The 24,110-nt window shown below is 38.6% G+C and overlaps 3 protein-coding genes across 3 annotated transcripts in view; 2 read left to right on the forward strand and 1 right to left on the reverse strand.

The window, feature by feature from the left end:
• Positions 1–4,409, forward strand: part of pcsk5b (proprotein convertase subtilisin/kexin type 5b) — an 80,019-nt gene extending 75,610 nt beyond the window's left edge. The window contains exons 31-37 of the mRNA XM_084945184.1: positions 36–278; positions 401–634; positions 727–907; positions 1,014–1,231; positions 1,711–1,811; positions 1,960–2,170; positions 2,436–4,409. Of these exons, the coding sequence (XP_084801310.1) occupies positions 36–278; positions 401–634; positions 727–907; positions 1,014–1,231; positions 1,711–1,811; positions 1,960–2,170; positions 2,436–2,842 (1,595 nt within the window). The 3' untranslated portion in view covers positions 2,843–4,409. The remainder of the gene's footprint in view (positions 1–35; positions 279–400; positions 635–726; positions 908–1,013; positions 1,232–1,710; positions 1,812–1,959; positions 2,171–2,435) is intronic.
• A 409-nt stretch (positions 4,410–4,818) lies between these two features.
• On the reverse strand, positions 4,819–10,563 carry rfk (riboflavin kinase). The gene is made up of 4 exons (XM_084945185.1): positions 10,025–10,563; positions 8,934–9,085; positions 6,740–6,842; positions 4,819–6,566 (listed from the first exon to the last, which is right to left on the reverse strand). The coding sequence occupies exons 1-4, from the start codon at positions 10,104–10,106 to the stop codon at positions 6,391–6,393; spliced, it is 513 nt and encodes a 170-aa protein (XP_084801311.1). The 5' UTR covers positions 10,107–10,563; the 3' UTR covers positions 4,819–6,390.
• A 5,698-nt stretch (positions 10,564–16,261) lies between these two features.
• On the forward strand, positions 16,262–24,110 carry LOC146376225 (beta-1,3-galactosyl-O-glycosyl-glycoprotein beta-1,6-N-acetylglucosaminyltransferase-like). Its single transcript, XM_084947180.1, has 4 exons — positions 16,262–17,035; positions 17,132–17,225; positions 21,562–21,966; positions 22,085–24,110. The coding sequence occupies exons 1-4, from the start codon at positions 16,725–16,727 to the stop codon at positions 22,568–22,570; spliced, it is 1,296 nt and encodes a 431-aa protein (XP_084803306.1). The 5' UTR covers positions 16,262–16,724; the 3' UTR covers positions 22,571–24,110.

Genomic DNA, 24,110 nt, shown 5'->3' on the forward strand with positions numbered 1-24,110 from the left:
AAAAAATGATTTTGCCATCTCCTTCTTCTTCCCAGACTGTGCACCTTACTACTTTCTCCATGATGATCAGTGTGTGGGTGATTGTCCTGATGGCTACTTTGCCAGTATGAGCCAGCAGGAGTGTGTGCGTTGTCATGATGATTGTGCTTTGTGTGATGGACCCGACATAGATGACTGCACTCTATGTCAAAGTGACAAAAATGTACGTTACAGTGGAGAATGTCTTTCTGAGTGTCCCAGCCAAACGTATTATGATGAGACCAGCAAAGAATGCAAAGGTAGGAAGGTGGAAACTTAACATGACCACACAATGAGAATGAAAATGAATCAGTGGAGTTGTTACAGGACATTTATACTCAGATTCTAGTTGGCTCTGTCTAATGGCTTCATATTTCCCCAGATTGTCCCAGTTCATGTCTGACCTGCTCAGGCTCTGAGCCTACATCCTGCCTCACCTGTGCTGAAGGCAGGCAAAAGGATGCCACTGGACATTGTGTGTGGTACAGTGAATGCTCCCCGAGCTCATACAAGGACCAGAATGGGAAGTGTCAACAGTGCCATAAACACTGCCATGGTTGTAATGGGCCAGGCAAAGACCACTGCTTAAGCTGTAACAGCCCACACTTCTTACTACGTAAGAAAAAAAGATGTACTGTAGCTCATATTATTTAATGTATGCTTGTCCCTTTCCTTTTGAAATGCTGACTCTGTGCCTGTGTCAATCAGACAACACATGCGTGCCGCAGTGTCCTGAGGGTTACTACGTTAAGGACCAGGATGAGCGCTTGTGTGGGCGCTGCCACTTCAGCTGTAAGACGTGTACTGGCCACCACAGTGTGGAGTGTGCCACCTGTAAACCTGGATTCTTCAAGCAGGGAGAGACCTGCATCGAAACCTGCTCAGAGGGGTCAGGCAAAAAAACAAAGACGTGCTCGCAAATCTCAGGAGTAGTCTCACATCCTTTAATAAAAAAACACCATGAAGTAAGCAGATATCCTCTTTCTCTTTCTCAGTCACTTTGGCAACACAGCCACCATGGTGTGTGAGCGCTGTGACCCGTCCTGTAGCCAGTGTCAGGGTGGTGGTAGCGGAAACTGTCTGAGCTGCAGAAAGGGCTATGTCTACATGAAGCAGTGGGGGCAGTGCCTGCAGAGCTGCCCTCCAGGATACTACCAAGTCAGTCATTCCATGAGCTGTCACAAGTGTCACCCTACCTGCAAGACCTGCAACGGTAAGGGAAGCCTGTCATGTCTATTTATTTATTCTTATCTGCATTGTAGCTTACTTTTACCCCTCAAGGCTGATGGGAAATTGAGCCCCATTGAGCCGTGTGGACACCGAACTTTGTGAACTTGATAAGTCGAGAACTACACATAAGATTTTCAAATTGGTGAAAATTCTACATCTGCTAAAAATCTTAAGTTAGACTCTTGATGACCTTGATGACATCAAAGGTCAAGTTTTCTGAAACTCTTATGAAAACAAGAACTTGAAAAAGATGTGACCTATGATTTTAAAATGTAAACCATATGTGCCTCTATTAGGAGGCTGAGGGGTAGCTGAGATAAAAAAAAATTATACTAAATTAAATAGAGAACAATTTTTCTGGAACATGGAATAAATGGATTTTCCCATTGAATCTAATCTTAAACTGTAGCAAAGATGAAGGCCTATTGTAACTGCTCTTATCTGTCGCCTCTCTCCTCTCAGACAACAGCGCTTTAGCCTGTAAGTCCTGTTATTTTGGCTACACGTTGATGGCTACCATGTGTACCGCCAAGTGTTCAATAGGCTACTACGATGCATCAGAGGTGACAGATCTCTTGTTTTTTTTTATTTAGCAAGTGTTTTTGTTTATGTTCAAATCACTCATTAATCTTACACTTATCATACGCAGCAAATTGCCAGAGCTGACCAAATGTGTGAACCCGCGGATTCAGTCTATGTTTTCTTCTTCAGGACTCAAAGTCAGAGAGCGAGAAACTCAAGTGCAGAGCGTGCCACCCGTCTTGTTTGGGCTGCCGAGGTCCCGGCATATGGAACTGCACCATGTGCCACGCGGGCCAACTCCTCTCTGATGATGGCCGCTGCTTGACCTGTTGTGGAAATGAGATACGCCACAAAGAACAACAAATCCCCAGGGAGTGCTGCAACTGCAAGTCATCACAATGTAAATGAGGAGTCACACTGAGACACAAACTTCCAGCAAACACACCTCTACGACCAGCATGTGTGATCTTTTCAGTGAAAATCCCTCCCTTAGCTTTTTGAACACATACTCTCGTCCAAAAATTTATTCTCTCCTTCATATTTTCCAAAGCCATCCAGCGGGCCGGTTTAACACTCCTGATTTAACAGTTTTCAGTTGTTAAACCAAACACACACTTTAGATTTGTGCACTTTAACCTCATGGTCTGCTCTCTCCTTTTTCTTAGTCGAGTGCATCTTGGATGTCAACTTTGTGGTGCTGCAGGGGGAAGCTCAGAGCAGTGGAGCTAAAGTCTTTGCCTTCGTTTGTGTTCTCATCATCCTCTCTGTGGGCGGAGTGCTCTTTCTCATCTTCAATGCTCGGTCTAAATCCCATGCCGCGACACCCAAAACCAGAGCTGGAGGGTACCAGAAACTGAGCACCAAGGAAAACACTGCACCACAACCTGCCAGCTCTTCATTTGGGGAGTACAACGACAGAATTATTGACGGTGACGATGACGAAGAAGAGGAAGATGATGATATTGTGTACATGACACAAGATGGAACGGTGTATAAGAAGTTCAAGTATGGGCTCTTGGATCAAGATGACATTGAACTAGAGTATGATGATGAGAGCTACTCGTATAGATGAAGAGAGCGGAGAGGGATGGTTCTCCGTTTGATGTTTATTTTGCAACTTTGTTGTGCAATGCCTTTTTTTGTAAAAGTAGAAACCGATCAGTCATGTTAATTTAATCCTTTTTTAAAAATTTGTATTCCTTTAGAAAATATTTAATTTCTAACAGTTAATTAGCTGGTGGGGCAAAGCTATGTGTAATTATAATAAAAGACAAGCCCGGGAAAGGAATTATGGGTATAATCAACATTTTTTGCTACATATTGAAAATTTGAACCATCATTGTTTCCTGTTTTCATATCTACACAGACAGTCGTTTAATATTTTGGTGAAAATTATTTGGTTCTTTCAAGTTTGATAAACAGTGGGAAATAATGTTGTGGTGAAACAAAATGTTATTTATCTTTTTATGCTGAGAAATGGCCTGTTGCATACATGTAAAAAATATAATAAACATTTAGAAACCGATCAGTATAGGATTTTTAAGACAGACACCTTTATTTGGTGATTTAAAAATCAGATGTCAGCCAATATTTTTTTTCCTTTCAGATACATGAAACAAAAACAGACTTCCCTAGCTAAGATAACATGCGCAGTTTAAAAATAATCTCCTTTACCCTCTACCCGACTCTGCTCGGATCAGCTGGTTGTTGAATTTAAAATGCCTTTTGCCAACAGGGGAGTTGCAGCGTGCCCTGTACAAACCATGCATTGAACTACTAACACTGGTGTTTCTCCCATCTCTTCTTCATTTTTTAAATTTTAATTTATCAACCATTATAAATGCCGACACTGAGCTATCGGCAAATGGCTAATAATAGCTGATAAATTGGCTCTGCTATAATAAAGATACTCTGCAAACCATGCATGGGTCATCTAAATTAGGTTTGCTTCTTAAGTCACTATAAATGTGATTCAAGACAAATTTAGCTGGATTTCTTTGGGGGAGGTTAGTGTTGTCTTGTCAGTACTATTTAATATAAGTCACCTATATTAAATTTAAAGTGTTAATTTAATATTATTTTAATTGGAAAACAGAAATAGAACGATAATTAAATTATGTTAATGTTTGCAGGATTCAGCTTTGTCAGCAAAAGCTAAAACTAAACATCTTTGCATTTCACACACAATACTACATTTAATAGCACATACATGTAATATGCTTCTCTGCTTTGGCAACATGGGATTTTAAGCAGTCTTTAATTAGTGCTGAAACATCACCATTTTATTCAGTTGTTTTTGTGTGAATCAGGTTAGAGGAATTCTTAGACTAGTGTGATTTGTGACCCTGTGTGGGTCACTTTGGATCTTTTCAGAACGATTTACAGTTGTTGTTTCCTTGTTTAGGCTACATTAAAATCTACCATGTCTGTGCAGGTGTTCAGACCTCCACACAACAGAGCAGAAGGATTCATAAGTGATCTTCCCACACTTTTCCTTAAAATATTTTTCTTACAGTTTGACTTTATTGTGACTTTAACGTAGCAGCTTGTTTGGTCTCGCTGAGATAACAAATCTTGTTCAGTCACTGAATGTGAAGTGAAAAGAGTTTTTTTTTTTTTTTTGTTCTTTATGTTAAATGTGCTGTGAATGGTTGTTTCATAATAAAGCTGGATTAAAATAAAATTTGAGTTTCTTTGCAATTATTTAGGAGTTCAGGGTTCATGTGGTTAAAGAATGGCCACAATGGAGGATGCCAAGATTGCATACACTCACCAGCCACTTTATTAAGCCTTTTAATATTGAAAATGTTTCAGAACTGATTTAATCTGAATTAACATGTATATCTGTGCATATTTGTAAAAGCTAATACAAGTTCAGTAACAAAATTCAGGTTGTATCAGCCAAAGATGTAATGTGGCAAAAAGTATTAACAGGTCAGACAGCTACATATTGTTTAATGTGGGTTTCTTGTTTTCATCATTTTTGAAAATACGTTGAATGTATATAAAGCCTTAAAAAGGAAAGAAGAAAAGAAAACTTTGATACAATTGAATTAAAATGATTTGATTTAATGAAACATGGATGAAAATAAAGGTGGATACGTTTTAATGAACTCTACATCAAGTATCTGTGGTCCCTGTGTAAATTAGACTAAATAACTGCAACATGTGAGACTAAAACACCAGACCGCCCTGCAGTAATTAGACTGGGGAGAAAAAAAAAAAAAAAAATTATCGATGTCACTATATCTTTGATAGGCTTGATAAAGCAGCACAAATTAGTTCAGTCCTTTGCACGCATTAGAAATGGAACAACTAAAAGGCATCTCACCAGCAAAAACAGCTGAGTGTACGACAAATGTCTTTTGTTTTAACTCTCTAAATAACATTTTAATATGTCTCATGTAAAACAAGAGTTTATAAGAGCTGAAATCACATCAGCAGGCTTCCACATTTCTTCAACTAATCATCAGAGCTTCGAATGAAAGTAAACACTTCATTGTAAAAGCAAAACAGGTACAGGCGCACACGCGCACACACACACACACACACACAGAGCTAACACCAGCCAGGGCTTTGACAACGGTTTCTGAATGTAAATATATTAAACCCTGACCGATGCAGATACTAAGAATAGTGTGCTTGTTTTAGTTTGATCTGTTCAAATTCTCATAAATTGGTGTCATACACTTCCACTTGTACTAAAAAGATCTTTTAGCATCTCCACCTGCCAGTGTTTTTCTATCTGTAACAAAGCCATCGACACTGAAATGAAAAGGCTAAAGGGAATAACAAATTCCCAACATGCTTAAAGCCCTTTTCAGCCTTAGTGTTCATCTATAACTCACTGCTGATTAAAAGGACCGGTCACTGACAAGACAGTTAAGTGATACCTAAATCAAGATAAAATAAAAATAAAGATTAATAAAAGCCTTTGCTTAAAACATTTTAGGTAAACATATCATTCAATAAATAACCATCTTAACCATTTTCTTCCTGCGTCAAAACGAAACTGAATTTCTGGCCAAGTGTATAAGTTTTAGGGCAGTGCCCTTTTACTTTCTCCTTTCCTGAAGAGGGACATGTAAGGAGAAAACAAGAAAACTGAAGACTTTCAAAAAGCCTCAGATTGCACAATGTGTGTTTTTGTTGCAGATAATAATGCCCAGACCTTCTCTTTAACCGTCGCTGAAGCAGAAAAAAAGATAAGTCATGTATTTCCAACCAAAATAAATAGTGATCAGACACTTAATAGTCTATTTGTACCTTTTACACACAATATTTTACAACTGCCTCTGCAGTGGTTGCAATTACCTTAATCCCAAGGTCTGTTTTTAGTGCCTTCTCTAGTAAACGATTCCAAATATACAGCAGGACTGTTGAGAGGCAGACATAATCAGTCTGTGTGACAAAACCAGGCAGGAAGCTTAACAGCTCTTTACAAAGAGACACCAACAACATAAAAGAAAAACAGAATTTAAAAAAAGAAAAGAAAAAAGGATTGCTTATGATTAGGTCCATGTGCATGCATTGTGACAGCGAGGCTGTGCATTTCCATAAACCTTTGTCTAATTCTGGTCTGTGTGAGTGTATCCACAGCACTGCTGTCCTAGCCAGCTGTTAGTGACCGTTCATAATAGTCTGTGATGTGGACGGGCTGGGCGTGGCGGGCAGGACTGAAGAGGAGTTGGCCGTGCTGGTGAAGAAGTTGTCATCTTTCAGCTTGTGATGCTCTGGCAGCTCCAGCTTCATCTTGGCCTCCTCGATATCACTGTTGATTGCTGCAATGAGGGCTTCTGTCAGGACGAGGCAAAGGTGTGCAAAAAGGTGAGAAAAGTGTTATGAGAGTCGTGAAAAAAAAGGGATGATGGAAATGTATTCATTAATACTGAGCAAAACTTTAAAAGGGCATTACTGGCATCACACTACATCACTTCTGTGTTGAGATGAGTGTAACTAAAAGGCATACCGAGTGAGTTAAAGCTTCTTTCTGGGCGGATGTAGCCCACAAGGACCACACTGAGAACTTCTCCATAAAAGTCTTCTTTGAATTTGTGTATCACATGAGTCTCCTATAACCAAAAATGCATAAAGTTAGATAAGAGCCATAATTGACTGAATTGCTTTTTTGTATTAGAAAAATGTTACAATGTTGCATTCGCGCCTATCCTGCATCTGGGGAAAAAAGTGACTTGCAAAATAAAAAGCCAATCAATGCCAGTGTGTGGAGGACATGCCATATCCAGACTGCTTTGTTGGACAAAATGATTTGAAGAATTTGAAGTTTTTAAATTAGTGCTGACAGAAATCAGTTTTTAGTCCAGATGTTGGGTTTTTTGGCATACATCAGGGTTCTCTCACAGTTTCCCAGCCACCCTTCCACTGAGCCCATTTCTGTTGAGGCTTCAGTGAACAGTTGATGCATCAGCTAAAGGCCCAAACTCAAGGTTCTGCGTCAGCCTATTTTAAATACGGTTCATCTGCTATTCTGTTTGTTCACCACTTGTACAAAGATACAAAAATACTATTTTGTTTGTTAATCTGTTTTTGTTGGAATTATTTTATAGATTTTACAAAGAAATGGGAACAAATATTAACAAAGTGTCAGAAGATACAATTTAAAACAGATTCTTTGCTAAACTGTGTGTTGCGTTTACACATCACACTGGTTAATTTCTTCAGTTGTGTTTTTTAATGCTTGGATGACTCATAAGTCAGTTGTAAGTGGCTTAAACAAAAACCTTCCTCTGAAAGTGGCGAGGGCCTGACAATGAGTGAAAAAGCAGGCAACGTTTGAAAGACCTGAAGAAAAGTTAACAGAACATTTAGAAGATTATAAGAAAGTCAGAGTTCTTGAAAGTAAAAATACTGAGTGACAAATGATGGCAAAAGACTTTTGCACAGTACTGAAAACTCAATGTAAAACACATACAAACAGTAGTGGACAGTGTCAATGTGAAAAGGACCTTTGGTAGAAAAAGTAAATACTGGTGGGGAAAAAAAATGGACAAATCAGTAATAAGAATGTCTACAAGCCATCTGCAATCCAGATGAAAAACAAACAAACAAAAACAACAAAACACAGTTTAAACTAATACTGTCAAAATGATTTTATGCACAACATTATTAGAAATATTAAAAACAGACACAGGGGGAAAAAAAGGCAAGTTCACAAAGAAACTAGAATGCATGGCACTTTCTAGACTCGAAACAACCTCACACTAAGTATAAAAATAGAGAGGATAACCCATATAATTGACCACAAAAAGCATTTTAACAGTTCAAGCCTTTAGGGCTTTCAGTCTGTAGTGCACATAAGCTATATCTGTCTCTCTGTAACAATAATCGGTCTGAATCTACACTTTTGAGAGGAGGTAATATTTCTACACATTGAAAGGGAAGGGAACGCACAAGACAGACAGCTGCATTAAAATGTCTAAACACTGGAGCTCTCATGTCCATTTCTTACGCTCCTGTTATCTTCAGAAATCCTTATTTTTAAATCTGCTTAGTTTTACCTGCATATGCTAGCCACATGGCCGTTTTAACAAGTAGAATACAGTTTTCTTTTCTACAGGAGATTCTGTTTTTTAATTTACACTTCTTCCCACTGTGAGGATGCAAAAAAGTATCCTTTTTTGATATACAATGGGCACGATTGAGACAGGGGAAATTCCCATCTGGTAAACTAGACAAAAATTAAATAAATAAATGAATTGCTGAGGAGATTTGTGAAAATCCACCCTGACTAACACGTCTCAAATTGTTGACATGGTCATTAGCAAAAATAAGTATGTCGCTAGATGGAATAGACCAGTGTTCTTTAAAACCAGAAACATTGCATATGTACAAAGATTTGGTGTTGAGCGCAACATTATGTGTTTTGTGGAAAGGAGATTTCCAGATTATTACACATGGTGATGGCTGGAAAACTCTCTCTCTCTATGTGTGTGTATATATAAAATCTATATTCACCCACGGCTTAGTCAGGTGACTTTTTAAAGAAGTTCACATATTCAGCTTAAATACGTTTGTGTGAAATCTAATTTTCCTCCCAAAGCTGTAGAATCGATGGACACTTATAACTAGATCATAATTAGCTTAGCCCTTTACTATCAAAGACATCTTTTATGGCCACAACACTATGGCATTTAAGTGCTTACCATGGATTTCTTGGTATTTTTGTAGTAAGGATTCCAGCCGATGCTCATCACCATTTTGTAGACATCACCATTACCCACACAAGCCCAGCCGTAGTAGATCCCTGTGCTGATATCTGCTGGAAGATTGTCCACCACGGAGTCTGGGAAGTTTGCTGTAGGTCAGAGGGAAACATCAGATGATGGGAATAAAAAGGATGCTGTGGTAGAAGTTAGTGATTTTCTCAAAATTACTTCAAACTAGAAGAAGACTTCATTTAACTGATGCGTTCAACTGCTTTTTATGATAATAAAGGCCAGAAATGTTTGCAGAAAGCATTTGATTAATCTGTTAACTTCAGTGTATTCAAAACTGGTACTGTGAAACGAGACAAACTGCTTGAGAAACTTCTGTGGAGGACAAAAAAAAATACATGAAAGATATTTATTACAAACAAACCGCATCCAATATCCTATGCAAGTTTGATTTTAAGCCAAAAATCTTGCAAAATGCTCAAGGCCATATAAACTCATGTGTTTTGGTTTTGTCCGTGACTGCATGCTGCCCAGAGCTCCATTCTGATCTCTTAGAGTAAAGCCCACAGTTCATTAATTTGGCCATTTCTTACAGCAAAAAAAAAAAAAAAATGCTGAACGCTGCCTGGTCAACAGATGTTTAAAATGCAGTCCTCTTTAGTTGTTTTCAAAGCTATTGGACTGATACTGGTTAAGTGTAAAGATCTTAAACCCTAAACTTATAGGTGGTGTAAAACAAAAACTGAGCTTATTTCGAAAAGTACACGTGAGGATAAATGAAGTAATTAAAAGCTGTGAATCATCGTGACATTGCGGTAAAAAACTGAGCGATATTTACGTAAAAGGTGCAGAGCAGTTCAGTCGTGTGTAAAGGGGCAGTACAAAGAACAGTTGGACTAACAGAGTAACTGATCACACGTGCTATAACGTACATGTATTATATAAAATCAGACCACTAATGTTAACTTTGTCTACGGTTGTTTCCAACTACTAATTCCAACTACGTTATTTGCGTAAATCGGTGTTTGGTTAAGCTTAATTAAAAGCCCTGCAAGCAAATGGTAAAATAGTCAACTCACCTGTGGGAATACCGAGTTCTTTGCTTCCTCTTCCAAATCCTCGAACGACCTCTCCCCGACAGAAGTACGGCAGGCTCTTCATGACTAGAGTCTGGGATAGAAGCTGTGTCTCCTGAATGAGCGCTACAGAATGACCTCGAACGACACACGGAAGTCCGGCTAGCTAAACAGACAGGACTACACGGTTATCTAACGCACTCTTTTTGCCGAAATTTTGCCCCTGTGGAGTTCAAAGTTCACATTAGTCTTTAGCTATTATGCTGTCCTCCTCGAGTAGGTTAAGGTTGAACCGTGAAAGTTCACTTACTATGCTATCAGCGCTAATAACTGTTAGCCTTACTGGAAACGAATAATTCCTAAAGCGGTTTTCTCCAAAATTGCTGCTTACACCAGATCTGACAGACAGAAGTCTCGGCTTCAGACAGATCCACTCTCCGTATGACTGAGAAAACGAAGTCCAGATCCTCACAGGTAGCCGGTTATATTACATGTGTTGCACCATCACATATCTGCGTCACCAACGCTTCGTCTGATGTCACTGACCGCGTGACCAAAGACGGACGAGTAGCCATGTGCTGCCTTCAGGTGCTGTAGGAAATATAGCGATTACAGATACTCTGGCAAAGGAGTTGAGGAGATGTACGGACAGCTCGATTAGTTTTTAATCAGGAGGGTTGACTTGGCAGTCTTTTCTTTTATACTAATGCCACTAGTCAAAACTACATAAATTTGAGTTTGCTGGTTTGGGATGCCAGGTAATGAGCAACCAGATGTTTATACATAAAAGCTGTACTATGGTTTTCCATGTCCATTTTTTTATACTCCTGTTAGTATTAGTATCAAAATAAACTTCTCCAATATATCCACTGCTGCTATTTTTCTGTCACAAGTCCCTCCTGACCAGTGACTTTAGAAATATACTATATTTTATACAGCCATTGCCCCCGCCACTTATCTCTAACCACTTCAGTCTGCCTTCTTAACCTCGTGTACTGTCTGTTGCTTTGGATGGTTGACCCCAGGTATTAACACTTATCCAAAAAAAACCCTCCCACCTGATTTGTGAATATTATACAAGTGACATATTTCATTACAGGCATATTTTTTGTAATGTTTCATTGGGAAAGATCAGCTCAAAGTGTTGAAAGTGTTGCCATATGTCCTGCTCCACCCTCACGTACGTCTCTGTCACTCCTGACTTCCTCCTGCAGTATCACAATTCTTCACTTGGCACCCTACCATATGCTTTCTGTCGATTGACAATGACACAGTTCCAGTTTCTTCTAACCTTCTCTGCACTTCTCCATCAACACTCTAAAAGCAAACATCACATCTGTAGAGCTCTCTGCATGAAGCCATACTGTCGCTCACTGATCATCACCTCTCGTCTTAGCCTAGCTTCAGGAACTCTTTCCCACAGCTTGATGGTATGGCTTATGAACTTTATTCCTCTGTAGTTATTACAGCACTGCAGATTATCTGAGTTCTTGAAAAATCTGTACCAGCAAGCATTTTCTCCACTCCTCAGGCATCTTCTGATAGTCTGGATAAAAAGTCTGCTACCTTCTCTCCAAGGTTATCATAGTTACTATATATATAACTAAACTAAAACCCGAAATAGGTGTGGAAATTTTTTTTTATTTAACTGAACTAAAAATAAAAAGGGTTAGGTTATTTCTTTTATACTTTAAACCAATTGTCTTTAAGCTCTGAGTTTTGTCACCATCCTTTGCTGAATGAAACAGACCACAAGAGGGCAGCTCGAGGCCATTCCCTTACCAAACTAGGGCCTGTGTAGACCTAACAGTTTTGTAATCTGAAATTTACAATCTAGCAGTATGCTGTTGGGTAATTAATTTTGAAAAATCTGATTAAATATTTCAATATGAAATACATTTAAATTCCAAAATGCAAGCAATGGATAGATCCTATAACCAATACAGACCTGTGTGTGTCTTTAAGCAAAACAAATGCAAATACACGACAAATAAGGAAAGAGTAAAATTTTGGGAAGATGATATAAAACATTTAAAACATCTTTACACCTTTGAAATGGGGAGATGATAGTGGTGGTCTAATAGGAAATGTATTTATTTTTGTGATAAAACGTTAAAAGGACACCCCGCCCCCAACAGTTTTTAGAGCGGAGCCATGCCATGAAATAATTCCAAAGTAATCAATGAAATCCTAAAATGGATTCTGGCAAATGGGAAGACTGTGTAATTCTGCCATTAATGAGGTGATGACAGACTGGAAACTTCTGTGGTAACCTACTAAGGTTTTTAGACATGTACAGTGAAGGTGAGAAAAAGGTCTCCCATGTATGATTTTGATCAGTCTCTCCCATCGTGGTGGAGAATTTTTTCTTCAGTTAGATACCCAGGTCCTGTGGCTATTAGACCAAATGTGAACTTGAATTGAATTTGTGGGTTTGTGGCCAAATGAGTATGAACATAATTCCTGGTTTTGTTTTTTGTTGTTTTTTCTTTTCTTTGTTTGTTTCACGACGGCATTAAGGTGTCAAACGGATCTGATTTCAGTGTTTGAGGTTTATCACAGGTGATCACATCCCTATTACCATCTCCATTAACAGCTATAGTAGGGAGGAGTTTTCTCACACAGGACAAGATCCCTGACTGGAGGTCAATGACCATTCCCATCTGGAAGGGTCATGAGCAGAGATTGGCAGTAACGCGTTACTGTAATCCGATTACTTTTTTCAAGTAACGAGTAAAGTAAGGGATTACTATTGAAAAAATGGTAATTAGATTACCGTTACTTTCCCGTAAGCACGCGGCGTTGCTGCGTTACTAAAACCATGATTTTCTTGTGAGAATGTCTCATGACAGTGACGTAAGCGAGTGCGACGTTTGTGACAACAGGTGTGTGCAGATCAACAATGGATAATATATCGAGTGCGGGAGAGAGTATGAGCATGCAGCGTTTAAAGTGTGGAAGTACTGACCTTATTTTGAGTTTGATTCCGTAAAAAGTGACAAAAACATTAGAGTCCATTGTGCGTGGGAAGAAAACTTCTTTTTACAGCAAAACCCCCCCCTAAACTTCCAAGCAAGCACCGAGTGCGCTACGACATAATGGGAAATTCACAGAGAAACTCGCGGATTCTTCAACTGACCCCTGTGGCAAACCTCCACCTACCACACTCCTACTTTACAGGTGAAAATATATGGCGTTATTTTTGTGCCACTATTCTGAGCACACGTAAAAAAAAATTGTGCGCACGTAAAAAAAAGTTTGCAGGTGCAAGTGTTGCATTTTGAGGAGAAATTTATTTTGAGCGAAGAAAAGCTGAATTTGAGTGAACAAAATTCATTCCTGCATGCAAAAAATGTATTTCAGTGTTTGCTATTATCCATACACACACACAATAGCAGCCCCTCTCGCTCAGTTTTTGCATTTGCGCTCGCTTGCAATGTGTTGCTAGCGCTCTCAACATTTCTGCCCGTGCGCACTCAACTCTTTCTCTACATAGTTATAGTTGTGCCACAAAACCAGCCAATCACAGACTTGGATGCAAAAAAATCTGATTGGCTATTCTGGTCTCCAATCAGCTCGAAATGACGAAATGCAATATCCCAGAATCCATTTCGTCCAAAACTCAAACGAGGCAGTGGCGGAGGAACACAGAGTGGCGGAGTTTGAAGTATTACTCTTTCTGGGTCACAAAATAAACTTTTAAGATATTTTCATGCGAGAATGGTGCTGTGTAAACTTCTAATATCTGCTCAATTTATCAAGACATCACATATTTGCATAAGTGCTCTAACGTTTTGAATGTTGCATATAATTATATTTTTGCTTGATGCATAAAGTTAAAAGATTAAAATTAATAAAACAAGTTTTAAAAAGAGACGTTTCCATTTGATTACATTTTGTATGATGGATTATGCAGAAAAAGTAGAATTGGGCTGAAAGAGCAATTGCTTTATCAACTGTTCAGGTTGTAAATCGTGTTTTTAAAAAGTAACTAAGTAACTAAGTAATTAATTACTTTTGAAACTAAGTAATCAATAAAGTAACGGGATTACTTTTTTTGGGGAAGTAATCAGTAATTAGTTACTGATTATTTTTTTCAAGTAACTTGACCAACACTGGTCATGAGGAGAACAAATCAGGGAGTGCAAAGTCAAAAGCATGGCTCTTTACCTGCGTCATTATTCAGCTAATCAGATAGATGCACATTCTCATATAAAACTTTGTGTAAAGCTAAGATAAATTACTCTCTTTTTGGGAAGTTGGCTGCAGCTAACTGCTTGCAGACTGTGGCTGTCTAAACAGAAGAGATCATGTAAATGCTCATTTTGGATCATCCAGTGCTTTAATAAATCCACCAAAAGATGAAGTGTTTCGACTGGTGATTTCTAAAGGTGTATAAATGATCACGCTAACACAAGCAAGAAGCTTTATGACAGCACTCTCTGAGATGAAAGGAGAGAGATCATTTTGTTTTGGTATGGCTTAGAAATTTGCAACCATGGTTGACATACTTGAAATGACAGTCTGCACTGGTTGGTTTCGATATCTTGAAACAATGTTAGAAAAAAAAAGTCAAAATAAAGACAAATGATGCCAAGATATGCCTGGAATCTGGCATTATTTTTAGGTTCAGCCAGAGAAATAGTAACAAATTATGTGTTTTTGCAAGAGTTTGTTACTTGGCACCCACATCCCTGCCAACTTCACCTGGACCCACAACACCATTGTTGTTTCTTTGTTATTTTTGGAAAGGACTTCAATTTTAAAGCTTTAGAATTCAAGTCTTGCCAAATGAATCCTGCATTCTTGATCCTGCAACAGAGTGCTATATGACAAAAACAGGGTACTTATAAATTCACTTTCAATTTAATTTGGTTTCCTTTCAAAAAACAAACAACAAATAAATAAATGAAGTGCTGTGAGATAAATAAAAGCAAAGGCATCATGTTGGCTGGTTTTCTGGATTGGTTGGAAACATCCAACCAGCCCAACCAGTCTAGTGTTGCTTTGCATTTATTTTACATAAATGTAGGTTTCGATGAGACTGATAAATAGATCTTCACACAATGTTATGAATCGAGAGGAAAAACATATGACTGACCAAGCTTTCAAAATAAGAGCGTGTCACTCTTGGCGTCAAGTCTGCAGAAAAAAAACACTGCACTTGCCAATTCTATGTTAAAGTTCTATAGTGTATAGTTCTGTTTGCTATAAGACCTCTTTGGTATCTGTTTATTTAAACACACTCTTTTAATGGCTACAGATCCAAAAGTGTGAAACAAAGTTGTTTGTTAAAAATGTATTAATCTGAAAAATGCTGAGAGGATGTTTTCAGATGTCATTTGCCTCACCGGTTTAACTGAAGGACTAAAAGGTTCCGTACAGGTTTGATGCACCAGAAAACCTACAAGGAATACCAGAGTAAACTATCATAACAAAAGGTTTTTCTGTGACGATGAAGATCCCAGGTAGGAAGAATTGACTTTTTCTTTTGCTTAAGTCAGGGAAAATTCAAAATGAGTATCGTCAAGATCAAGAACAAGAAGTTTATGATCATATATACTGTGAAATACACAGTGGTTATGCTGAGCAATCATGTCATGATTTACACCTGTTTGGAGTATAACAATTCTTTTTCCTCACAGAATGTTTTATTTAAAAACAGAGGCTTTTGTTTTATTTTCCTATAATGCAAATTCCTGTTATGTTATTGTTGCCTAAAACTATTGAATTTCAAAGTTTTATGTTGGTTATTGTTTTAAACTTCAGATTTTTATATTTTGCTGCAGTGGAAACTCTTTGGTTTAAAAGGTTTCACAGGCTTATACTAAAAGAAAAAAAACATGGAAGAAGAAAAATGAATACCCATTTCACTGCGGGTTGTACTCGTATAACTATGCATGTGAAAAATAAAGAATCTTGAATCTTGTATCTTGAATTGAAATTAATCCATTCACTTTTACAATGTCAAAACTATCGCGATTCCCAAACATACAGAGTTGCTTGGCATTTCAGTCCAGCATGTGATTATTTTCTTCTAAAGTTAAAAAAATACACTTTCAGGTGAAATTTGGCAAAAACAAAAAAGAAAAATCTGACATTGAAGAAAGTTGGTTTTAATATGTGATATACGGGCGACCGTGGTTCAGGGAGTTGGGAAGCGCATCTGTAACCGGAAGGTCGCCGGTTCGAGCCCCGGGCTCTCTGTCCTGGTCGTTGTGTCCTTGGGCAAGACACTTCACCCTACTGGTGTTGGCCAGAGGGGCTGATGGCGCGATATGGCAGCCTCGCTTCTGTCAGTCTGCCCCAGGGCAGCTGTGGCTACGACCGTAGCTGCCTCCACCAGTGTGTGAATATGAGAGTGAATGAATAGTGGCATTGTAAAGCGCTTTGGGTGCCTTGAAAAGCGCTTTACAATACATTATTATTAGAGAAACTCTTAACCATCTTTGATCCTAATCAACAACACAAGCAACTTTTAACCTTAAAGGGTCTGTGTATGTTTTTTTCCTACTACCCTTATATCATCTCTTGGTTCCAGGTGCAGTAATGGATGGACTGATTTGCATACCTTCATGAAAAGATGTTATCTGCATATCAGCAAGCATTAATCATTATTTTTATTTTATGGTGCGAGAGGTGTCAGACATTTTTAGCAGCTCTTTAATATTATTGAATTCATATTCTCCTCTTACTGTACATAATGCGATATTTAAAATGTGTCTGGAAGCTACGATCTTTGCAGTTCATTGCTGTACTGGGATTGCTGTACTGGATGCTTTCCCTACTTAGTCAACTGAAAATAGGCAGAAGTGCTGCCTACATCCTCAGGTATAAATGGCTAGAGTATACCAATGATGATGAGAGCCCAGAGAAAGTTTGCAACTGCTCAGCCATCCTGCAGGGAGAGAAGGAGGCATTGCAGCAAGCCAAATTATTGACCATCAGCAAAGACTTTCAGAAGAGTATTCAGATTCCTGATGAGTATTATATTAATGCAACCCAAGACTGCAGGTTTGTACTTTAAATAGCAGGTTTCAACAGAATCTAACATGATTTAAATATATGGCTTTTAAAAAAAATATTATTTCCTCAAAACTGAATTTACAGGAAATTCAAAATAACCAGGAAATACATAACATTCCCGTTAAGCAAGGAAGAAGAGGACTTTCCCCTGGCTTACTCTATGGTTGTCCATCACAAGGTATGTATTTTCTATTATCAGAATTTACTGACAATTATGTCAATGAGTTTAAAGAATGCTTCAGATTCAGATTGATTAAAAAAAAATCTGTCTCTACATAGTTGTGTGTAAAAGATTTCCTTTCCTTTCACACTTAAATGTTTGAGATTCATCCATCCATCCATTCTCTTCTGCTCATCCTGCTGAAGCCAATCTCAGCTACCATAGGGCAAGAGGCCAGATCATCAAACAAATTTAAATATTGGTCAAAAATAACTCAAGTTAACACAAAATGAAACAGCTTCAGTTTCTAAATTAAGTTGTTTATTATGAATGGGCTCTCAGCTTCCTCCTTTATCTTTCCTGCTTGGCTTTTATGTCCTTGTCTGGTCTTGTCTAACTCTAACCTTCAGATAGTCTCTCAGTCTTGTTCTCTGAAACCTAAAGAATTATGGATTTGATGAACTCTTCCCTTAACAAAATTGGCACCCTAGCCTTGACAAGAAGCCTGGGCTCGGGAGAGCCCGATTGTCCTGCAGAGACGTTTGCTGCTGGATACGCGATGGTCGGTTGCATCGTGTGCCTGGCGACACAGTCTTGACGGAGGGCATTGAACGAGATGACAATGATAACAGAGTTCAGGCTGATCAGAGGTGGTTTGGACCTGGCTTATCGAAGAACAAAGAAAGCGGTTACAGCTGTTCAAAACCCCACAAGGCTGGCCGACATGACTGATGATGGGCAAGCTGTGAGTACTCAGGCTGTGTTTATTGAACGGAATATGGATAAGATCTTGGAGAAGCTCACGGCTCTGGAATGGGAATTGAGAGACCTGATGACCAGTGACAGACATTAGACCAGCTGCGAAATTGGAATGCAGTTGTTCATTCGAACCCAAACAACCGTCTCCTTCATGCAGCTACCAAAGGCTACCAAAGGCTGGCTGGAACAACAATTCTCCTTGATATTCTCCTTGATGTGTTTTGACTATGTACTCCTATTCTTTAAGGTCACCTGCGTCAGCTGGAGGACTGTTGATTTTTGCTTAACCAGGTGAAAGGACACTGTCTCTCAGGATACACACACACACTCTGTCATTCTCGACCACCCCAATCCCTTTTTGACCTTGGGACTTCCAGGCCATACTCAGCACAGATGTCATCAGGTGTGAAGTCAGGGCAACGGGTGCGTTCTCTTAGGGACTGGCACCAAGCAGGAGGTCTTCCATAGAATGGGGACGCTCTCCAGACTGAGACTAAGGTTAAAGATGTATGTGATAACCTCACAGAGTTGATCTGCACAGTCCCTCAAAAGTCTAGAGCGGATTCCATCCCGATCCGTGGCCTTCCTGGTTTTCATCTTCCTCGGCTGACTTTGCACCTGGTCAGTTGTGATGGAGAGGCTGCAGTGTAGGGTGTGGGTGGGTGGCTCTTGATGACTGGCGTGGGGGGAGGAGGCAGTAGAGTTTTTGAAGGAAAAGGAAAAGGGGGGCAGGTGAGGTGCATTTGATGTCACCGGTGTTATGGGGGGTCCCAGAGAGGTGTGAAGGAGGCTTGAAGAGCCCTGGTCGATGGGGGAGGGAAGGGCTACTGAATCAAACCTGTTAAAAAACTGGTTCAATCTGTTAGCCCAAACCTGGTCTCCAGACTCTGGACCCCGTCTGCTCATAGTGCTCCGTCCAGTGATGGTGTTCAGTCATCTCCATACACCTCTGGTGTTCCTCTACTGGAGCTGCTCCTCCAGCTTCCTCCTGTAGCTGTCCTTTCTTCTCCTTATCTCTCTCCTTAGCTCCTTCTGGACTCTCCTCATTTCCTCTCTGTTTCCATATCGGAAAGCCCTCCTTTTCTGCTCCAGCAGGGTCCTCAGATCTGGAGTCAGCCATGGCTTGTTGTTGGAGTAACACCGTACTTTCCTGGTCCGTACAGTGTTATCCATACAGAAGTTGATATAGTCTGTTATACAGGCGGTTAGTGTGTCGATATCCTCCCCATGTGGGCTGGATAGCACCTCCCAGTCTGTAGTTTGGAAGCAGTCTTTCAGTTCCATTATCAACAACAATATAAAAGTATGCACAAAAGGAATTACTAATGTAAAAAAGTGTTTTTATTTATATATGTTTATATAAAAATATGCTTTTATATATCCTTTTAAGACCTACCATAGATCCAGAGCTTATCTTTATGTTTTACATGCTGTAGTGACATTTTTGGGAGCATTTCAAGTTGCTATACGTCAATACAACCGTTATATCCCAAATATTAATAATATTTATGCATTAAGCCCATAGTAACTGCATAAATTGCAAAAAAGTGCAATAAACTGAAATTTGTGAAATTTAAGAGGTTTATCCCTCAAAAGTGTAAATACAAAAAAGTTGCACAAAATAGTTTCCCACAACAGGAAATTGATTTTGAGTGTCTTCATAGTTTTATTTTTGAGATACACCAATTTTTATATACTGCAGGAAAACAAAAAATAAATAAATGTTATAATGCAAATTTGCAAAAAAAAAAAACCAGCATGTGCATCAAAATAAACTATTTCCAGCAGTGTAATTTGAGTTCTAAGCATCCCAGTAACGATACAGAAAAGCATAAAGTCAAACATGACTTTTAAAAACACCAGGATAGGCTTGTAAGGGCCTGAAGGTGAAAAAAACCCTACATTTCCCGAGAAAATGACTTCACTTCCGGTTTTGGGCAGGTAATGGTGGACATGTGATAGTTCGCGTTGACCAACAGCTGATCCTATCGGCTAGGGGTGGGCGATAGAAACGATATACGATAGAAACGATATAAATTTGGCCAAGGATAGAGATTTTGACTATATCGCTCTATCGCAATAGCACATGTTGATGATGTCATCAAGCTGCGCCTGTTTTGGTCGAAAGCATCGCAGCGGCTAAAACCATTATCATCTGCAAATTATGCCGGGTGACAGTCATAGCAAAGAGATGAAGTATGAAATATGGGGAAAGCCAAAAACTGTGCTTCCTCCACTTCCGTAACATTGATTCGTTAATGTTGAATTCTCTCGCAGCTGTTCTATTCCCATGTTGTTGCAGTATATTAATAACTAACCTCATTTTGTGGATGAATAATCTCAGTTGTTCTCCTGACTGAAGTTTGGCCCGTGTATAGCATCCTGCTATGCGATTGCATTTGTCCCTAACCACCAGAATCCCTCACGTTAACTTTTATCGAGTGGAAAAAAAGTTGGCGTTCATCCTCCAGCTTCACTGTGCTAATGTTATGCTAACATAGCTGTGTCGCTAGCAATCACTTAGCACAACATTATATACCAGGTAGTCCAACTTCAGTAACCCTACAAACGCCACTGCTGTTTAGTTTTCTGTCTTCATTTATGTTGGAAGTGGTAGCAGAGCTGTACGTTTTAATTACTTTCAAAAATCTCTGTCAGAACATGGTGTGAAATGTTTAGGTGTAAACTAGCGATAGATATATAACGATACACAAAAATTCACGGTTCGGTTCGATACTTTGGTGTCACGGTTTGATATATATATATATATATATATATATATATATATATATAGTATCGTTGCACCCCCTAATATAAATATAAATATATTATATATATATATATGATTATTATTATTAATAATAATAATAATAATAATATTATCATTGCCTAAATGTAGTGAACTGAGATGTTGTTGAAGGATCACGCCATATGGTGTCAGGTAGTGTCTAAAACACCCACCCACACACATGCATATACACACACAGACAAGCTTACACATGCTTGCCTTAAAACTGTCACGTGGTTGATTGAACTGTGTGTAACAGCTGTCAATAAAAAGAGGCAAGTTGTTGCTTGGATGGGTGAGTGGCAACACTACTCACCTCGACCCTTCCCTTGCCGACAAGTAAACCGAAAGAGCTTTGAGTGTCTGCTTTGTTCGCAGTGACAGATTTCTGAGACAGCGAGGTCTGTGAGTTTGGACCTAACATATATATATATCTATATCTATATATATCTAGATATATATCTAGATATATATATAGGTATGTATATGTATATGTATACACACACACACACACATATGCACCCCAATTTTTCCAATTATTTATTGAAATTCAAGTCATTCAAGTCCAATGAATAACTTGAAAAAAGGTCAGTGGTAAACTGCCCCCACTCTGTTTGCATAAAAGCAGTGGTTGAGCATACTGTGGTACCACACCTTTGTGAGCACAATTTACAATAAAAAAATTGGAAAAATTGGGGTGTTCTAAATATGTCATTTAATTTGATAATGTTATTATCTAAAGTACCACTTTTGAAGAGTATCAGCAAAAACATTTTACAAAGTGAATTAAATCCTTTTTATCTTTAGGCGCAGAACTTTGAGCGACTACTGCGAGCTATCTACGCACCTCAAAATATTTATTGTGTCCATGTGGACAAAAAAGCACAGGCCTCAGTCTTTGCTGCCATCAAGGCCATTGCTTCCTGTTTCCCAAATGTGTTCATGGTCAGTGAGGCTGTTGATGTAGTCTACGCTGGATGGACACGTGTACAGGCTGATCTTAACTGTATGGCTGATCTCTATAACACCAGTACAACATGGAAATACTTCGTCAACCTCTGTGGTCAGGATTTCCCTCTAAAAACTAACTTGGAAATTGTGCAAGCTTTGCGTTCACTAAAAGGAGGTAACAGTTTGGAGTCGGAAGAAATGTCTCAAGGAAAGAAGAAGAGGGTGATGAATGCTTACCAAGTAGTTAATGGACAAATCCAGGTACTTCTTTGGATATTTCTTGTAATGTATGATGTAGCTATTATCAATTGTCTTTGCGTTTGTAAAAACCTTCAATTCAGATTGACTTACCATCATATTAACTTTTCAATTGCCCCAGCAAACAGGAAAAACAAAGGATCCAGCTCCCTTTAATCTGCCCATACTATCAGGAAATGCCTACATTGTGGTCAACCGAGGTTACATTCGCAGTGTGTTGGAAGACGAGCAAATACAGGCCCTCATTGAGTGGGCCAAAGACACCTACAGTCCTGATGAGTTTCTGTGGGCAACAATACAACGAATGCCTGGTGTTCCAGGCTCAACGTGGCCTAACCGTAAATTCGATATTACTGACATGAATGCAATTGCACGGCTCGTGAAGTGGCATTGGCACGAGGGGTCAGAGAGTTCCTTGCAAGCAGTATACCCAGAGTGTAAAGGCCACCACATTAGATCAATATGTGTGTATGGTGCTGGAGACCTGCAGTGGTTGACTGAACAGCATCACCTTTTTGCCAATAAGTTTGATGCAGACAGAGATCCCATTGCTGTCTACTGCTTGGAGAAATATCTGAGACACAAGGCACTGACTGAGTTAGTTTAGGTGAAGTGTTTATTATCTATTATAAATTAATATTAAAAAACTATAAACCTAACCAAACTATAAACAGATTCTTTCAATGTTCATTTTAAATTAACATGCCATTATGTATATTTATATATAAGCAGACGATCATTGCCATTTTACCATGGCATGTGAGAGGTTCATAACCGAAATCCCAAAAAACTAATTTAAGCATTCCACCTGAGAAAATATTTTAATCCATTTAGTTTATTAGTGCTATTCAAAATTATTTTGGTTTTGGCTGTGATTATAGTTAAGGAAAAAACACAAAGAAAACTTGCAAGAAAGTTGATTGCAGTCTATGTAGAAAAAAAGGCTGGGTGAATTATTTAATTTCCAGAAAAACTACAGCCCTAAACATAAGCCAAACTCACCTCAGTACATGTGACCAAAAATACTCTGAACTATGTGCCTCTGTAGCTTGCATAGGTACAAACAGGAAATATGTACAGTATCGAGATATTCTGTTCAACTACATTCAGTTTTATTTACATAGCATTACTGCAACAGTTGCAATATTAGAAAGACAACCCCTATGAGCAAGCACTGGCAACACCAGGAAGGAAAAACTCCTTTTTAACAGGAAGAAATAGAAACAGGCTTAGGGAGGCCCAGCCATCTGTGTTCTGTTAGCACATTCTTTTGTTTGTGTGTGTGCGTGTGTGTGAGTCAAAGTAATTTCAAAGTAAAGGCATGAAACATTTTAGAATTCATTTTAAAATCTTTGTACTGACTAGAGATGGCACGATACCACTTTTTTATGTCCAATACCGATATTATAAATTTGGATATCGGCCGATACCGATATGAATCCGATATAGTGTGTTTTTTAATCAATAAAACTGTTTTTTTAATATCTTGCTGCATTTTGTATAAGTTCAAACTCAAGTTTAAAAAAAACCCCACTAAAGCTATTCTGTTATACCTGTATGCAAAAAATATACTGCACCCAAAATATTTCATAGTTCAGCAAAACTGATCAATCTAATAAACTTAAACCATCCTCCCTATTCTGGTATTTTAAAGAATAGGCAACCTAACTAATAGGGTTGCAAACTCCCAGCAAAAAACAAATTTAAAAAAAGGGAACCACCCCCCACCTCATGATGCTTAATCGACGTAATCAACTTTAATTTGATGCAGTGTGAAAAAAAAATGCACAGAAATAAATTATTTTTCAAGAATAATTAAATAGATTCAACATCTTTCTTCAACAGAACTGCAGACTGCACAGATGGTACCTTCCCAAAGGAAAAAGTACTATAGCTTACTAGGGTATATTAGACTTAATAGTTAATATATACAGTAATGGACTTCTATACATTTTACATCAGATTAAAACTTTGGGTGTAAGATTCAGATAATTATTTATTAAAAGCTAGACATTTTAAATGAGAATAAGAAAGAAAAGTATGTCTTTGTGCCCCCTTTTCCCCGTTAATGCCCTATCGGCCCCCCTGGCTAAACTTTGCTAGACCCGCCCCTGCACAGTTAACAGCCGTCAGCTACGTAGAAAAAG

The sequence above is a fragment of the Perissodus microlepis genome, chromosome 12 (genome assembly GCF_051167445.1).
Source record: "Perissodus microlepis isolate ML-2025 ecotype Zambia chromosome 12, ASM5116744v1, whole genome shotgun sequence".
Lineage (NCBI taxonomy): Eukaryota > Metazoa > Chordata > Actinopteri > Cichliformes > Cichlidae > Perissodus > Perissodus microlepis.

What these genes read in the sequence shown, in the direction of transcription:
- rfk (XM_084945185.1), bottom strand. Translation starts at nt 10,106, where the DNA reads ATGAAGAGCCTGCCGTACTTCTGTCGGGGAGAGGTCGTTCGAGGATTT. An exon ending in AGAACTCGGTATTCCCACAG is followed by an intron (nt 9,086 to 10,024) that starts GTGAGTTGACTA and finishes TCTGACCTACAG; the next exon opens with CAAACTTCCCAGACTCCGTG. An exon ending in AAAATACCAAGAAATCCATG is followed by an intron (nt 6,843 to 8,933) that starts GTAAGCACTTAA and finishes TTTTGGTTATAG; the next exon opens with GAGACTCATGTGATACACAA.
- LOC146376225 (XM_084947180.1), top strand. Translation starts at nt 16,725, where the DNA reads ATGCGATATTTAAAATGTGTCTGGAAGCTACGATCTTTGCAGTTCATT. An exon ending in CTATGGTTGTCCATCACAAG is followed by an intron (nt 17,226 to 21,561) that starts GTATGTATTTTC and finishes TTTTATCTTTAG; the next exon opens with GCGCAGAACTTTGAGCGACT. An exon ending in TAGTTAATGGACAAATCCAG is followed by an intron (nt 21,967 to 22,084) that starts GTACTTCTTTGG and finishes CAATTGCCCCAG; the next exon opens with CAAACAGGAAAAACAAAGGA.